Here is an 18,448-nt window from a genome sequence, read left to right as displayed (position 1 = left end):
ACTGTTACAGACCAGCTGCCAAGCTGCGAGGAAGCCCAGGCAGCTGGGAGGAGACCACGTGGGGCCAGAGGCCAGAGGCCAGCACTAACCACAAGACCTGTGAGCCTGGAAGCCTTCCAGCCGCTATCCAACCGCAACTGCAGAAGAGACCCTCGGTGAGAACCACACAGCTGAGCCCAGTCAATGCCCAGGCCTGTGAAACATCCTAACGAAGGGCTGTTGCGATCCTGTGCCACTAAATTCAGGGTGGGTGTGTTAGGCTAACAAATGGGCCCAGCAGGGCACTGACGACATCTTTTCACACACTGCTGTGTCCCAGAACCAAGCCTAAGAAATATCTACTCAAGGGATAAAGGGACACAGGTGAAATTAAGCCCAGGGTCTGCCTGCCTCCAAAACGAGTCTCTCCTCCTGTTACCACACTGCCTCCACCATCAGACTGAGGCTCTAAGTCCCCAGGGTGGCAGGCCAGGCCCCACACCCTGGAACTGCAGGAAGTTCAATGGGAGGAGGAAGTCAGCTCTGTGAGTCACCCCAGAGCGCACACACCCAGGAGAGAAGGGAAGGGAATTTTATCTGGATCCCAGAGGGGACCAGAAATCAGTAATTCCCCATAAAGCATCAGCAACAGTCCACAGCAAACCTGAAGAATTGGAAGATCCACAAGTGGGCCTGTCTGCCTCCCACGGGCTCAGTTTACCCCCCGAGCACCCCAGGGCCTGCAGCCCTTCAGGGGGCTGTGACTTGTTCCTTGTGATAACCAGCTCCACAGAAGAGCCTGATTATCTACCCACACTCGTGCACGCCAACACCGATCAACAGCAGACGTGAGAGCCGGAGACATCTGAGCCCCTCCTCTGTGCCAGGGAGGGGCTAGATCCCCTGGTGCCCACACATGGCTGCTGCCCTTGTGAACTTTATATGTACACAACACACACACACACAAACCCACAAAAACACACAAATGCACAGATTCACACACATCCACATGCATACATGTACATACATCACACATACACATCTATGTGCATAAACACACACATGAACACACACACACACACACACACACTTTGCTAATTTCTCCAATCCAGCTCCTCCTAGAGCAGGGAGATGGCAGAACAGGGCCTCTCCTAGGATGGGACATGCTCCCTGGTTTCTAAAGCTCACATTGGAGCATCACTGCTTCCTCTGAGCTGATGCCCACCCTCCCAGGTCCTTTCATCACCCATAAAAGCAGCCACAGCCTTTTGCTGAGGTCCAGGTCAAACCCCACAGAACCACAGCCGAAAACTGCTCCTACTGCAATTTCACCCATTAGCAGCTGACTAACCATGAACAAAGCATCAGATGATTGCTCCAAAGGCTCCCCATCCCTCTTGGAACAAAATCCAAACAGTTCACCCGGCCCAGGAGTGACTGTCCCACCTCTCGGAGGCCATCCCCAGCCTCCTCCTGCCTCTTGCGGCTCCAGCTGCTCTGGCCTTTCCTGCTGTGATGGCGACATTCACGGCAGCCCTGCCCCAGGGCCTTCGCACTGGCCACCCTTCTGCCTGAAACCTCTCCCCCTGGGTACCTGCCTGCCTGGCTCTCTCGCTCCTTCAGGTCTCTGCTCCAGTGAGGTTTCCTGGGGGGATGGGGTGAGGTGGGCTTCCCTGATTGCTTTTATCAAAACCACACACAACCCCCAACCATCATCTCCCCCTCCTTTCTTTGCGTTTTTCTTCACAGCTTTAACCACCACCTAACTGGTAGGATACTTGGGTCCTGGGTTTCTGTTTGTGCCCCGGCCCATGAAAACATGAGCTCTAAGTGGCAAGAATTCTGCTTTATTCACTGCTACAGCCCTGTGCCCAGATCAGAGCCTGGCACTCAGCCTGGATGGAAGAAGGGAGTACAGGGGAGGAGGAAGGAAAATAGGATGGAGGGAAGTGGGGAGGAAGAAAGGAGAAGGACCAGGGTGATAAACAGCCACGTTCCCTTTCCTCCTACCAACAGAAGAGGGGCCACCCCCACCCTGCCCACAGATACACTTCTGCACAAGCAGGATTTTCCTCAAACTGATGCAGGAGACCAAGGGTCTCAAACTCAAATCCTCCAGGGGCCAGGCACATATGCAGGTGAGAGGAGCAAGACTGTCTAACACACCAGGGAGCAGTGAGGACTGCGGCAGGAAACCAGGGCCACGTGCCTCAGCGCCGGCCGACCGCTCACATGCGGAATAACGGCACTGATGCCGCCAGAACACTTTTCTAGAAAACCTGGACAGTTAAGAAGGCCTGTGGAATTTCCTGATATTTAAACGTTCATTCGTACTGTCTAAAACCACTACGACCACCAAATGGGCTGGAAGACACAGCTGTTTACAACTATGAATGGGATAGCCTCCTTAAGTACCCTCCAGCCACGTCTGCGGCTTGGTTTTTCCATTGGTAAAGCGGGGAGGAAGACGTTACCTATGGCCAAGTGTTTGGGGAAGACAGGATGAGTTCCCAGATGGACGGTACTGGCTCATATCAATGTGAGCTATACTGTGTCTTCTGCACACACCCACATGCACACATGCGTGTCTCTGTGCTCATCTGCGATCACACTTACGGGGTCGTTGATGGTTTCAGAGAACAGGGGCGAGCGGTCAGAGAAGCAGGACAACACGAGCTGGATCAGCACGAGGCTAAAGTAAATGTAGAAGGTGACGTCGCGAAAGACATCAACTTGGGCATCCTGTACAGGAGGGGAAGGAGGAGAAAAGATCACTTTCTAGAAGCAGCTGCAGGAGCCGGGTTATCTTCCAGGTTATCTCCCCTTCAAGATAACAGAAGACAGGTGTTTACATCATGGTGTGGTCCACCCTGCCTGGTCAGGGCAGCTGACATGGGGAGGAGCCCCAGGCTTGGGAGTGGATCAGACCTACCTTCAAGGCCTGGCTCAGCTCACACTGGCCATGGGGCTTGATCAGCTTACTTAACCTCTCTGTGCCTCAGTTTCCCCACCTACAAACAGATCAGGGGTTCTCAACAGGACGGGCAACTTTGCCTTCCAGTGAACATCTGGCAGTTTCTGGAGACATTTCTGTTCAGGGGTGGGAGGGCTACTGGCATGGCCCCTAAACATCCTGCAAAGCACAGGACAGCCCTCCCCAAAAACAAAAGGAAGACTCGGGCCCCAAACACCAATCCCTGCTGAGGCTGAGACACCCTGCCAGGGTAACTGTGAGATGGCAGTGAGATTATTCACAAAAAAGACTCAGTCCCCGGCCTAGCACTCTGAAAACACGAACTCAACAAATGGCAGCCACCATCACTATTAAAGACCGCCTGAAATGTACACTGCAGGTGCTCAATAAACGTTTGGTCACTCCTGCTCGCTTTGCCTAATGCCAGCTTCCGATTAGCCCGCAGGTGGCAGGGAACAGCGGGACAGTCTGAAATGACCCGCTCTTCACAACTCCTAGGAGCAGCAACAAGGGCCACTTCCCAGCTGGAGTGGCACCAACGCAACGTAGGAACCAGTCCAGGGCCCCCCAGGGGCAGTCACCCTGCAAACACCACTCCCCACGCGGCTACATTCCAGACAAAACACATGGAGAGCCGACCTGCTCGGCTGTCACCACTGACAGAGGCTCAAAGCATGGTGCACATCTGCCTGCTGCTCCTGCCCCTGACAGAGACACAGACAAATGGGGCTTGGAGGAAAGAAGCTTCGAGAACAAAGGTTGCATCGGGGGGGAGGGAAATCCCCAGGGAAGAAGCCAGACCCACGTGGTAGCCATTCTGTGGTTCCCAAGGAAATGCATGGTTTCCACACGAGTCAGAAGGAACAGGCATCTCCTGGGCGCTGCCAAAGGAAGACATGGAACGAAGTCACACTTACCTCTTTTAAGGCAGTCATGATTTTGGATCTCAGGATGGCAAGGGCACACAGTAGGGCTATAAGCCAGAAAGTGAGCATGATCCCTGAGGACTGGACTCCCCTCCTTCTCTCGATCTGAATTAAAAAGGTAGCAAGCAGCTGGAAGAGAGAAGCACGCAACAAGAGTTGTCAGGAGAAGGTCGGGTCCCCACGGCCTCCCCAGTCTGGGGCCTGGCAGATACAGGGCCTGGAGGAGGGCTGCCCCCAGGACAGTGGTAGCAGAATGGCCTGGCTTCAGTCCCAGCTCTGCTCTCGCCTCGCTGGGTGACCTTGGGCATGTCACCAAACCTCTCTGAGCCTCTGCTGCCTCATCTGCAAAACGGGGGTGACAACAGTATTCATCTCGAAAGCCATGAGAATTTAACAAGATCCAGGATGGGATGGAAAAGTTGGGGGCGGTGAGGGGTGGCACGGGCGGGGAGCTCAGTTTATCACAGAAATTGGCAGATTTCTTAAAAGACCAGAGAGTAAATATCTTAGGATTTGTGGGCCATGGAGTTTCTTTCACAACCACTCCAATCTGCACTGTAGCATGAAACCAGCCTCATATGGGACAGGGAAGAGTGGATATGGTCACCTGCCAATAAAATTTTATTTACAAAAACAGGCTGCGCGCCACCCCCTGATCTAGAGAAGGAAGTCCAGCCTGATGCAGTGGGCTCGTCTACCTCGGGCAGCAGTGGTAACCGCTCTCCTTTACTGAGCCTCTCTTTCCTCCGCCTCCTAGGATGCACTCACCTGCACTGACTCAGTGCAACCTGTTTTCAGCCCCAGTTTGCAGATCAGGAAACTTACTTAACCTGCTACAGACAGATACATAGATGTCTTCAGGGAACTTCATTAGAATGACAGTGGTGGGGAGATTCATTTCCTGGTACTCTGAGCTATGACTTCCGTTTTACACCTGACTCAGTGACCCACTCCAGTGTTCCTGCCTGGAGAATCCCAGGGACGGGGGAGCCTGGTTGGCTGCCATCTGTGGGGTCGCACAGAGTCGGACATGACTGAAGCGACTTAGCAGCAGCAGCAGTGATCAAGGAGAAAGAACAATGAAACCACTTTTCCTTGAAAGAAGGAAATGCCCCCACCCTTCCGCAGACAGCCCTCTGAAGGCAGACCCCAATGCTGGTCAGTCATGAACCCGATTCCCAAGGAGCTATGGGAACCCAGGGCACTGCCCTCAGCCCCTAGCTGCCAGAAACCTGGATGTCTGTTCTCACCTGTCCTCCCCGGTCCCCTCGTCTCCCTCCCTCCCTGCATCTCACCATCAGCAACGCGCCTGGCTCTGCCACCAAGGCCAACCTCAGTTCACCCACCGCTCACTCTGGTCTCAGCCTCCATCCCCCTGGCCCAGGTGCCCCTGGGCCCCTACTGGCCTCCCAGCTTCCACTTCTGCTCACAACCCATTCTCACCATGCTCAGCTCTTAAATAAGCACAGCCTGCCACGCCACACCTTTCACTTTAGGTTGAGGGGTTTTAACCCAGGGTCCATGAGGCTCTGGATAGAAGCCAGGGGGTCCATAAACTCGGACGGGAAACAATCATAGCTTTGCTTTCCCTCATCAGAACCACCAATGACAACTGAAAGCAACAAAGCGCAATGGCATCAGCAGTGCCCGGGGCTCTGTCACCACTAGAAGTCATACCCAAAAACAAAAAGCGAAAGGCCTCTCCTCCAACTACCATGGACGCTGGGTTGCTGTCTGGAAATTAAGGAGGTATCACACCTGCTGGTGGATAAAGAAGCCCATATGTTTTTGCTGTTTCCCCTTTTGCAAACTGTGATTAAAGATAACTGGTTTCCCAGCCCAAATGTCCTGCAACTGAAGAATCCAACCAGTCCATACAATCAAACACACTGAGCAACTGTGGAAAAAAATAAAATAAAATACAGGTCTCTGGAACAGCAGAGGCTGAGAAGTCAGACTCCAACTGCTCTAGCTTGCATGGTTCCATGCACATGATTTTCTGGAAAAGGCAAAGTCACAGGGGCAGAAAACATAGTGGGAGTGGGGGAGTTGCGGAGGGCAGGGGCAGCATGAGGGAGCTTTCAGGGGCTATGAATTGTTGTGTTGCCGTGAATCTCCATTGTGTGCATGGTGCTTACCTGACAGTATCGGTTTATCAAAACTCATCAACTGCTCAAGGAAAAAAGTGAATTTTACCCTATGCAAAATAAACCTCAAGTAAAAACATAAACGGACCTCATTAAGATCTTCATACATATACATATGTGTGTATGACTGGTTTCCTCCACAAGCCTATGTGTTTTATGATTTTAAGAACATTATTCTGAGACCTGACTGGCAAAGAAGAAAGGGGTGTGTGGCACAGAAAAGGTTTGGAACCCAATTCTGGGACTGAAAAACAAGACAAAACCCACTCACCCTGAAGCTCAAGGTCCTTCAGAGTCGGGCCCCTGCCCTTCCAGCTCCCTTGAGCCCCTCCTCGCTGCCTCTGCCCCAGCCACACAGGCCAACTCTCCATCGCCCCCGCTCTGACCCCAGGACATTTGCACGTGCTGGTCTCTCCACTGGATCCTCCCTATCTCTAGCCCCTTCAGCTTTAACATCCCGCTCATTCTTTACACCTTAGTTCCATCATCCTTTCCTCCCTCCTCCCAACAAGACCAAATCAAATTCACCCAAGACAGCCATATTTCTACTGTAAGATCTTCTCATTTCCAAATGGCAGCCACTACTTACCATGGTGATGCCCAAGAGGGTTGGGCTGACCAGAAACACTGGGGCCAGTAGCTTGCCCATACTTCTTTCCCAGAAAGAGTAGAAGAGGTCTGCCCAGCAGACGATCCATAGCAAAAATCCCAAGGCCTGGAAGAGAAGTGCATGCACGTCTTACAATGGACAGCCCTGGAACTGCTCCCAGCACCCCTGCAAAAAGCTCAGCCTCGGAGGAACGGGTTACCCCCTAAACCATCACCTGTGGTCTTCAGACACAGCATACATCCTCTGGGATCCAGTCCAGTCCTAGGCAGGGTGAGCCAGTATCCATGCCGCCCCATGCTGTCTGTGTCTCCTCTGCACCCCCGCCATGACTCTGTCACTATTCTCCCCAGCACCTGAAGACTCCAGTCCCTGACTTATCGACATCCATGGCCTACATGGGGGCCCTCACACGATGGCCATTCATCCAACAATATTAAGCCAACTAAAATTTACTGGGGGTCTACTATGGGCCACAGACGTGAAGGATAGAATGATGAATAAAACAGACAGAAGTCACTGCTTTCACGGAGCTGTGATTCCAGTGGATGGAACAGGCAAGAGACAAACCAAAAAATACACAGTACAGCGCTAGAAATACACAGTATAACGCCATTCAGGTATGACCTAAATCAAATCCCTTATGATTATACAGTGGAAGTGAGAAATAGATTTAAGGGCCTAGATCTGATAGATAGAGTGCCTGATGAACTATGGAATGAGGTTCGTGACATTGTACGGGAGACAGGGATCAAGACCATTCCCATGGAAAAGAAATGCAAAAAAGCAAAATGCTGTCTGGGGAGGCCTTACAAAGAGCTGTGAAAAGAGAGGCGAAAACAAAGGAGAAAAGGAAAGATATAAGCATCTGAATGCAGAGTTCCAAAGAATACCAAGGAGAAAAAAGAAAGCTTTCCCCAGCGATCAATGCAAAGAAATAGAGGAAACAACAGAGTGGGAAAGACTAGAGATCTCTTCAAGAAAATTCGAGATACCAAGGGAACATTTCATGAAAAGATGGGCTCGATAAAGGACAGAAATGGTATGGACCTAACAGAAGCAGAAGATATTAAGAAGAGGTGGCAAGAATACACAGAAGAACTGTATAAAAAAGACCTTCATGACCAAGATAATCGCAATGGTGTGATCACTCACTCAGAGCCAGACATCCTGGAATGTGAAGTCAAGTGGGCCTTAGAAAGCATCACTACCAACAAAGCTAGTGGAGGTGATGGAATTCCCGTTGAGCTGTTTCAAATCCCGAAAGATGATGCTGTGAAAGTGCTGCACTCAAGATGCCAGCAAATTTGGAAAACTCAGCAGTGGCCACAGGACTGGAAAACGTCAGTTTTCATTCTAATCCCAAAGAAACGCAATGCCAGAGAATGCTCAAACTACCGCACAACTGCACTCATCTCACATGCTAGTAAAGCAATGCTCAAAATTCTTCAAGACAGGCTTCAGAAATACGTGAACCATGAACTTCCTGATGTTCAAGCTGGTTTTAGAAAAGGCAGAGGAACCAGAGATCAAATTGCCAGCATCTGCTGGATCATCGAAAAAGCAAGAGAGTTCCAGAAAAACATCTATTTCTGCTTTATTCACTATGCCAAAGCCTTTGACTGTGTGGGTCACAATAAACTGTGGAAAATTCTGAAAGAGATGGGCATACCAGACCACCTGACCTGCCTCTTGAGAAATCTGTATGCAGGTCAGGAAGCAAAAGTTAGAACTAGACATGGAACAACAGACTGGTTTCAAATAGGAAAAGGAGTACGTCAAGGCTGTATATTGTCACCCTGCTTATTTAACGCATATGCAAAGTACATCATGAGAAACGCTGGACTGGAAGAAACACAAGCTGGAATCAAGACTGCCGGGAGAAATATCAATAACCTCAGATATGCAGATGACACCACCTTTATGGGAGAAAGTGAAGAGGAACTCAAAAGCCTCTTGATGAAAGTGAAAGTGGAGAATGAAAAAGTTGGCTTAAAGCTCAACATTCAGAAAACGAAGATCATGGCATCCAGTTCCATCACTTCATGGCAAATAGATGGGGAAACAGTGGAAACAGTGTCAGACTTTATTTTAGGGGGCTCCAAAATCACTGCAGATGGTGATTGCAGCCATGAAATTAAAAGACGCTTACTCCTTGGAAGAAAAGTTATGACCAACCTCGATAGCATATTCAAAAGCAGAGACATTACTTTGCCAACAAAGGTCCATCTAGTCAAGGCTATGGTTTTTCCAGTGGTCATGTATAGATGTGAGAGTTGGACTGTGAAGAAGGCTGAACACTGAAGAATTGATGCTTTTGAACTGTGGTGTTGGAGAAGACTCTTGCGAGTCCCTTGGACTGCAAGGAGATCCAACCAGTCCATTCTGAAGGAGGTCAGCCCTGGGATTTCTTCGGAAGGAATGATGCTAAAGCTGAAACTCCAGTACTTTGGCCACCTCATGCGAAGAGCTCATTGGAAAAAACTCTGATGCTGGGAGGGATTGGGGGCAGGAGGAGAAGGGGATGACAGAGGATGAGATGGCTGGATAGCATCAGTGACTTGATGGACATGAGTCTGAGTGAACTTCAGGAGTTGATGATGGACAGGGAGGCCTGGCGTGCTGCAATTCATGGGGTCACAAAGAGTCGGACACGACTGAGTGACTGAACTGAACTGAACGCTAGAAAGGAATGAGTGCATGGAAAGTGAGAGTGTTAGTCACTCAGTGGCGCCTGACTCTTTATGAAACCATGGACTGTAGCCGCCCACCCCCAGGTTCCTCTGTATATGGAATTCTCCAGACAAGAATATTGGAGTGGGTAGCCACGCCTTTCTCCAGGGGATCTTTCCAATCCAGGGATCGAACCTGGGTCTCCTGCCTTGGAGGCAGATTCTTTACTGTCTGAGCCATCAGGAAGAAGAAATAAAACAGATAAGATAGGGTGGTCAGAGAAGGCCTCTCCCATCAGGTGACATCTGGTGAAGAGCCAACAGTGACTACTTGAGGGAGAAAACAATTCGGGCAGAGGGTACAGCAAGTGCAAAGGTCCTGAGGCAGAAATGTGTTCAGCAGGTTCATGCCTGCTGTGGCATGAGCCGTGGGTGTGACGGGAGGTGGCTTAAGAGGAGCCTGGAGCCAGATCAAGTTGGGCCACTGAGCGGACGTCCAGGTTTTACTCCCTATGATGAGAAGTTACTAGAGTGTTTTTCAGCAAGGCACAGACAAAATCTTACAGTTTTTTAAAAAATATTTTTATTTCTTTGGCTGTGCCTGGCCTTAGTTGTGGCATGCGGGATCTAGTTCCCCCAGGGGATTGAGCTCAGGGCCCCCTGCTCTGGGAGCATGGAGTCTTAGCCACTGGACCACCAGGGAAGTCCTCTGATTTACATGTTAAAGGGAGATGTTGCTCTCCATGAAAAGTACAAAGTGCTGCTAGAGGTCTAAGAGGAAGACAGCAGATCCAGCTGAAGACAGGGGAGCAGACAGCATGGTGAGATGGGCTTGGAATGTGGTCTGAGCAATGGTATCACAGGCAAGGGGACAGCTTCGGTAAAATCATTCAAGTTTACCTGTTTGCCAAGGGCTTATGGAAATCAATCTTGGGAAATGGGGCTTTAAGAAAGGACCGAGACACATGGTAAGAGGAGAAAGTGGAATGCAAACACACACATACACACACACATATACAGGATATATACATGCCCTTCACGTGTCTCCCCCAGAAAGCACATTCTTACAAGGGGCATACCAGCACCTGTATAGTGGAGAAACAGACTCGTTGACCAGATGACCAGAATCAAGCCCATCAAGGAGGGGCAGATGGACACCACATGGCCTTAGATGTAACCCAGAGAAGTACCCCGTGGCCCTTTTGTAGTTCTCCAGCCAGACAGGCATTACTGAATCAAACCGTGAGAAAACATGGTCCCAAGAGCCCAAGTTGAGGAACTGACCCATGTTCTCCAAATATGCCAGCATCATAAAAAACAAACAAACAAAAAAAAAAAACGGTGAAAAGGTCTTCCAAAATAACAGAAAAATAAAGAAACAGTGTGACCAAGTGCAGTGTATGACCCTTAATTGGGGGGGAGGAGGAGGGGATGCCAGAAAGGACAGAATTGGGACAAGCGACAAAAGGGGAATATACATAGTGGTTTTTATTTTTTTCTTTTAAAGTATTGCATCCATGTTGAATTTCCTACATTTAATTGTGCTGTTGTTACATAACAGAATATCCTTGCTTTGAGAAAAGATACACTGAAGAAGGGGCAAAGAGGCATGGTGGATGCTAGCTTTTCTCAAATAATTCAGAAAAAAATAAATACTGTGTGTATATGGAGAGAGCAAAAGAGAGTAAGAAGATGTTAAAATGTTAAATGTGGCAGAATGTTAAAAATCAGTGACTATAAATAATGGGTATTCAGGGCTGAGGGAGTACTTAATATCATCCTTGCAACTTTTCTGCAGTTTGAAACTATTTCAATATAAAAAAAATTTTTTTTTTTTTAATTAAAAAGACATCCTTGAGTCAGGGAAGAAGACCTCCATATGATCTTGTGAGATAGATTCTATCACCCCCACTGTAATATGGGGAAACGGAGGCTCAGGGAAGTTAAGAAAATTTGCTCAAGGAAAAAAAATTCTTAAAAAAAAAAATTTCTTCCCATTTCTTTAATTTTGTATCTATATGAGGTGGTGTATGTTCATTAAATTTACTGCGATAATCATTTCATGACCTATGTAAGTCAAATCATTGTGCTGTATACTTAATACAGTGCTGTTTGTCAATTATATCTCAATAAAACTGGAAGGAAGAAAGAAATTTGCTCAACGTCACATAGCTAATAAGTGGCAATGCCAACATCTGAACCCACATCTGAATTCAGAGCCCCAGGCTTTATTCACCACATTATTATTCTGTGTCCTAGTAAAAGGCAGCTCAGGGTCAATTAAGCAGAAGGAACATGTCAGTTTTCACAAGCAGTCTTCCTTACCCCAAGCACACACTCCACCCCCCAATACACACATCACAATGAAATCCCACGAGACTTACAGTCTTGGCTTTGTTGAGATGTGTCATCTGAATGTAGCCCCGGTCATGGTGGGAGAGATAGAGGAAGTAGAAGGGGAAGCAGACCCAGAGGTAAAAGCAAGGCACCCACACGAGGACGGTGTTCTGAAAGCACTTGGTGAAGTCGGGGTTGCTGGTGTTCCACGTGACATTCCACTCCTGCGGACACAAACACAGGCGCAGGTAAACAGGACGCCCCCAAGAGTGTGGACCAGGGTCCTGCATAGAGTTCAAAGCTACCTGCTGTGGGGTTTAAGAACTATGATGCCCTCCCAGGCAGAACAGGCAAACTGGAAAGATCAGTAGCCAGAAAGACTTCAAACAAAGAATGACAAATGAAGGTTATGTCTCGCCTTACCTCACAGATAAGTTCCTGAGACAACAATGGGCAGGTTCCATTATTGTACAAAAGATGGAGACCACCACTTAAAGGAATCCTAAAGGGTATTCTCCTGTAAATCGAGTCATCCTTTAATCACATAAATCATGCCTACTTTACAATCCTGTGAATTAAGAGCTTTCTAATATTCTTCTTCTTTGTCATCCCTATGATCCCCATATCACTGTATCAATGCATCAGTGATCGCATGACAGTGATCACATCATGATCACTCCATCAGCACCATCAGCATCACTACAGCAGTCATCATCAGCACCACCATCTTTATCACTGATATCAGCATCACCATCAGCACCACCATCTTTGTCACTGGCATCAGCACTGTCCTCAGCAGCATGACCACCAATAGCACCACCGCCATAGATGATACCCAAATTGCAGTTCTGTGTTCTAGGCCCTATTCTAAGTTCTTTGTATGTATTATCTCCTTTAATTCTATAATTACTTTATCACTTCTTTCTTAGAAGGGAAAACTACAGTACAGAGAGGTTTAGTGATTTCCCAGTATCTCACAGTACCTACCCTGTTATTTGGTAAGACCTGGAGCCTGACTCAGACTCAGACAATTTGATTCTGGAGTTCCTGCGTTTAACCACAAAGCTATCCAGGCTGAGAAACAAATCCATTTTACTTTTATCTTTTTAAGAAGCCACCTGTATTTCATAAGAGACAACACCAAATAGGTAAAAAGATAAACACATGCATAAATAGAGCAGGTATATCTGCCCAAGAAAAAAACTTCAACCAGCCTTCAGACTTCTGCAATGGAAATTTTAATTCAAGCCCTGATCTGACCACTGAACTGTTATATGACTTCGGGGAAAGGTATTACCCTATCCAGGGGTTTCAATTTCCTATCTCTACCATAATTAGGCGAGATAAAATTAGAGGTCTGAAACAGGTGACTCCCAGGCTGATTAGGCCCGCAGAGGTGATGTGCAGTTACTGTTGGTACTTTAAACATGCCTTTTAAAACAAAATCTCAGTTTAGCTGCCAACACTTAAAAATGGGGAAATTTCATATAAAAATTAGATTTCCAGTGTCTCTTTAAAAAATAAAAAACCAGAAAGTCTGGCAGCACTGGGCCCAGATTCCCGCTTCACAACCATTGGGAGGAACTAGGGAGGAGCCAGTCTTTGGGTAAGGTTCATGCGGTCCAGCGGCCAGTCCCCGTGCAGCCCCCTCCCCATAGCACCATCTCCCCACCGCTGGATGTGTGCTCTCCAGACACCTCTGATTCCAAAAGCCTTCCCGGAATCAGATTAAGAGAGACCACCAAGGAACTCCAAGGAACCTGGATTCTTAAAACTCCATGCAAGCTTTAAAGCCACATCAAAGAACATTACAGAATAGAAAGTAATGGGAACAAGCAGACCATTTTACATTTGATGATCAGTCAAAATCTATGTTCTGAGCTTTAAAAAAGAGGCCTAGATGTGTACCAGTGCAAGCATACTTAATGCTACTGAGATGTACACTTAAAACTGGTTGCTGCTGTTCAGTCGCTCAGTCGTGTCCAACTCTTTGCAACCCCATGGACTGCAGCACACCAGGCTTCCCTGTCCTTCACTATCTCCCAGAGTTTGCTCAAACTCACGTCCACTGAATCAATGAAGCCATCCAACCAGCTCATCCTCTGCCACTCCCTTCTCTTCCTGCCCTCAGTCTTTCCCACCATCAGGGTCTTTTCCAACGAGTAGGCTCTTCCCATGAGGGGGTCAAAATATTGGAGCTTCAGCTTTAGCATCAGTCCTTCCAATGAATATTCAGGGTTGATTTCCTTTGGGATTGATTGGTTTGATCTCCCTACTGTCCCAGGGACTCTCAAGCATCTTCTCCAGCACCACAATTCAAAAGCATCAATTCTTCAGCACTCAGCCTTCTTGATGGTCCAACTCTCACATCCATACATGATAACTGGAAAACCACAGCTTTGACTATACAGACCTTTGTCAGAAAAGTGATCGTACAGACCTTTGTCAGAAAAGTGATGTCTCTCCTTTTTAATACACTATCTAGGTATAAAAATGGTTAAGATAGTTAAAGAAAAAAAAAAGTAGCAGAAAAAGAAAAGATTTGACTTTAAAAACAGAGAGAGAAAGATCTAGTATTAAGTAAGTACCCAAACTGGTTCTTCAGAGGTATAATTATTCTATGATATAAATGGTTATTTTTCCAGAACCAAGAAAAAGGAATTATTGAAAAATAAACTTTAAAAGGTCAACACAGACAAAGGAATTTAGCTAGGAAACTTCTAGACACAAAGAAACCCTAAAAAGGACAAAGTTCATGCCTCTGTAGACTTGGGCACTTGGAAGACAGCCTTGGAAATAATTTATCTGATCATGGAGAGGAGTAGTTTATATCAAAGACTAATTATTTTAATGATTAGTCTTAAGTCCTAAAATTCTTAAGATGATGGCGAAAAGGGGGATTTAACTGTTGGTGGTTATTATATACAAAGCAGATTCTGGCCAGAAAAAACTCATTCCAAAGGAATTTGCCTTTGTACTAAGAAAACAATACCAAGACTTAATAGAGTCATGTATATAACTTCCCTTGTAGGAAGGGCTTCCCTTGTGGTAAAGAATCCGCCTGCAATGTGGGAGACCTGGGTTCAATCCCTGGGTTGGGAAGATACCTTGGAGAAGGGCAAGGCTACCCACTCCAGTATTGTGGCCTGAAGAATTCCATGGACTAAGTCCATGGGGTCACAAAGAGTCGGACACAACTGAGCGACTTTCACTTCACTTCTCTACGTATATAAGAAGCTTGGTTCATATATGAGACATTTCAATCACCTGATCCTTGCCCTGATTATTGCTTGACTGGACTGCTGCAGTAGCTTGCTAGCCACACCCTGCTTCCAGACCCTCTGGGCCTCACCTAGTCCTCCCCACCACAGCCAGATAAATTTTCTGTTTTATGCATCTATACATGCATCCACAGATATAATTATCCACTCATCTGTGAACCCTGCCATCCACCCACCCACCCATCCAGGCACCAAGTCATTCATCCATCTACCTATCTATCCACCCACCCACCTCCTCTACCCATGTACCCATCCAATGATCCACCCACCCACCTACCCACCCACTGATTCATGCATCCATCCACCCACCTGTCCACCCAGGCATTCATCCATCTGTTTCTTCTACAATTTCTCCCGCCCCATTTCCCAATGTGTTCACTTGGCCTCTCTTCATATTAATTTACTTTTAATAGGTAACACATTTCTGTGCTAAACTTTCCCCAACTACCCAAAATGGTACACTGTGAAAAATGAGTCTTGCTCCCTGAACTCAAAGCGCTCCCTTCCTACCCCACAGGCAAAACTCCTATATTGCTAACAATATATTGTTATTCTTCCAAATATAGTTTATCTACTTTGTTTCCCCTGAAGGTGCCATAATACATACTGGTTTGGCACCTCACTTTTTTCCCCTTAATATTAGAAACTGCTCTCTGTCAGTGCCAGAGATCTGCTTTATTCTTGCTAGTTTAACTTCCTTTCTTTTGAACAAAGGGTAGAAGTGACAAGCTACCTCCCTTCCTGGTCCCAAAATGGTCCCTCTCTCTAGAGGCAACACCATCCGTTTCTTCTATATCCTTCCAGGAAACATTTTATGCATCTATAACAAAAATAAATACATATCTTCTGTAATCAGATGGAGAGAAACATACTCCATACCCTGTTCTGTACCATCCTTTCATCTCTTAAGAACAGATCTGAGAGATTATTCTACTCTGCCCATTTCCTCATCCTTTGCTCCGGCTGTTTTGTATGGATGGCCTTGACCTTATATAATCAGCTAACGGGGCGCTAGGCAGCTCTTACAATGAAGCAGTGAATAAATGTAGCAAGTGCCTCATTTCACACAAAGCAAGCATATTTGTAAAATAACTTTCTAGACGTGGACCTGCTGGATTAAAGGGTGTATGCATTTAAAATTTAAACGGTCACTGAATCCAATGGGCACCATCAGTTTACTCTGCACCACACAAAGTACCACGGTCATTGCTTCCAAACTACAGTATATTATAAGCTTTTGATCTCTGCCAATCTGATAATGGAAAATATCTCCCTGTAGCTTAACTTCCTTTCTTTTTCATGATGAATGAAACTGAAGATTTTGCCACTTTGTGTATTTAAAAGCAGTCAGTTTCTTCTACTAAGAGGAAAAACCATAGGCTTAAATACCTGTGTGTTATTAAATGGGACAAATCTGAACACCCTTCTCCCCTGGGTAAACAGCTTCCAATAGCTTCCAGTCACCTTTCGGAGCCAATCCTTGCTTGCTTCATGAGGCCTTCCACATCCACATTCAAGCTCCATCTGTTTCTTCTACGATTTCTCCAGCCCCATTTCCCAGTGTGTTAACTTGGCTATTCATTCAAAGGAGCATTTATCAAGCCTGGGTCAGGCACTGCTCAAGGAACTAGAGATTTAGGAAGGCCTGTGGTCCCTGCCTTTAATGCATTCCCCAATGGCTGATCCAATGATTGGTGCTTTGGGATATGTCTTGCTAGATGCTCTTCCTGCCTTTCCATAGTAACAAACTCCTACTCATCCTTCAAAATCCAACTCAGAGACACCTCCTTTAAGAAGCCTTTCTCCTGGGCTTTCCTGGTGGCTCAGAGGTAAAGAATCCAGCTGAAATACAGGAGACACAGGTTCGACCCCTGATCCAGGAAGATCACACAGGCTGGGATGCAACTAATGCCCGTGCGCCACAACTGCTGAGCCTGAGCTCTAGAGCCCGGGAGCCGCAACTCCTGCAGCCCGCCGGCCTAGAACCCGTGGCTCTGCGACAAGAGAAGCCACTGCAGTGAGAAGCCCACGCACCGCAACTAGAGAGCGGCCCCCGCTCACTGCAGCTGGAGAAAAGCAGCAACAAAGACCCAGCATAGCCAAAATAAATAAACAAAATTATTAAAAAAAAAAAAAAAAGCCTCACTCCCCAGATTATGAGAACAGCCCCCCCACACTGCAATGATGACTTACTTGTCCATCAGTACCTCTGTCCTGCCAGGACTTCTGACTCTTCTCCTCCTCACCCAGCAGGGACCCAGAGGTTACTGAGTAAACAAATGACCCAAACTAGGCCTCCCGTCCTCAGCATTATCTGCTACTTTGTTTTCCAGGAAACAATCCATCCAGGTAGAACTTGACTATGATCCTGGCTTTCTGGTCGGATGGATGTGGATTAAAAGGCGCTGACCTCACTTGCACCTGGGTGGGTTACTTAACGTCTCCAAGCCTCCATCTCCTTACCAGTGTGGCCAGGGAAACACGCAGGCCTGGAAGAACTATCAAATGGGACTGCGCTTTGCACCAGCTGGTATGGTCTAGAGGTAGTAAGTGGTGGCTATTAGCTGCAGACCAATAATTAATCATAATCACCACCGCTACCCTCAGCGCTGCCTAGCATTAGGAAGCTTCAAGGACAAAGAAAAGTTCAAGTTCGGAAGTGAGCAAGCGGAAACTCGGGAGCACCCGAGGACACAGAACTCTGGGGAAGGAGAGGTCGGAGAAACACTTAGCCAACGAAGGGGTTTGGGTTTATTCTTCAGAAGGCAGCTTCCTCCCCAGAGCCAGATGGCAAGTCCTGACGGAGAGGGCAGAGGAGGAAGGAGGTGGGGCTTGAGAAGAGGAAATCTGACCGTGACCTTGAACTTGCACCACCTCCACGGCCACAACCACCCACCAATATGGCCCTGACCACAACTGTCACAGCAGTGATGTAACAGGGTCAGGGGCCTCTGGTGTGTTCCTCACTGGCCAGGTCTCTGATGAATCCTTTGTCCAAAGGGGGCTTCCCTCGTGGCTCAGTGGTAAAGAATCTGCCTCCCAATGCAGGAGGCCAGGGTTCAATCCCTGGGTGGGGAAGATCCCCTGGAGAAGGAAATGGCAACTCACTCCAGCATTCCTGCCTGGGAAATCCCCTGGACAGAGGAGCCTAGAGGGCTACAGCCCATGGGGTCAAAAAAGAGTCGGACAAGATTTAGTGACTAAACAACAACTGTCCAAGGGAACTGATCCCTGCCCCCATGCCTGGAGATAGGCAGCGGGGTCCCCTCTACTGAGGGCTTCTGGGGGAAACAGGGAACGCTGAGGGCCATTAAAAGGCTTAAGGAAGGAGGATTCATGGAGACTACCAGCTACTTGCTGCCCCCAATCCCAGTGATGACAGCTAACCCTGGTCTTCCTCCCTAGGGTCTCTGCCTCCTCACACAGGGAGTTCCAGAAATCAAGCTGGTTGGAACACTGCCAGAATTCTGCTGAGCTTCCATCAGTTCAGTTCAGTCGCTCAGTTGGGTCCGACTCTTTGTGACC

The 18,448-nt window shown here is 47.7% G+C and overlaps 1 protein-coding gene across 4 annotated transcripts in view; it reads right to left on the bottom strand.

Moving 5' to 3' along the window:
• Nucleotides 1–18,448, bottom strand: part of ABCC1 (ATP binding cassette subfamily C member 1) — a 153,614-nt gene that overhangs the window by 94,362 nt on the left and 40,804 nt on the right. For all 4 annotated transcript variants that reach the window (XM_040256946.1, XM_040256938.1, XM_040256955.1 and 1 more), the window contains exons 2-5: nt 11,690–11,866; nt 6,616–6,741; nt 3,871–4,008; nt 2,596–2,721 (exon numbers count right to left, since the gene is read on the bottom strand). In XM_040256946.1, the coding sequence (XP_040112880.1) occupies nt 2,596–2,721; nt 3,871–4,008; nt 6,616–6,741; nt 11,690–11,866 (567 nt within the window). The remainder of the gene's footprint in view (nt 1–2,595; nt 2,722–3,870; nt 4,009–6,615; nt 6,742–11,689; nt 11,867–18,448) is intronic.

The sequence above is a fragment of the Oryx dammah genome, unplaced genomic scaffold, assembly GCF_014754425.2.
Source record: "Oryx dammah isolate SB20612 unplaced genomic scaffold, SCBI_Odam_1.1 HiC_scaffold_2, whole genome shotgun sequence".
In the NCBI taxonomy this organism is placed as follows: domain Eukaryota; kingdom Metazoa; phylum Chordata; class Mammalia; order Artiodactyla; family Bovidae; genus Oryx; species Oryx dammah.
Note: the sequence above shows the minus strand (reverse complement) of the source record. Positions and strands in the feature narration are given on the sequence as shown.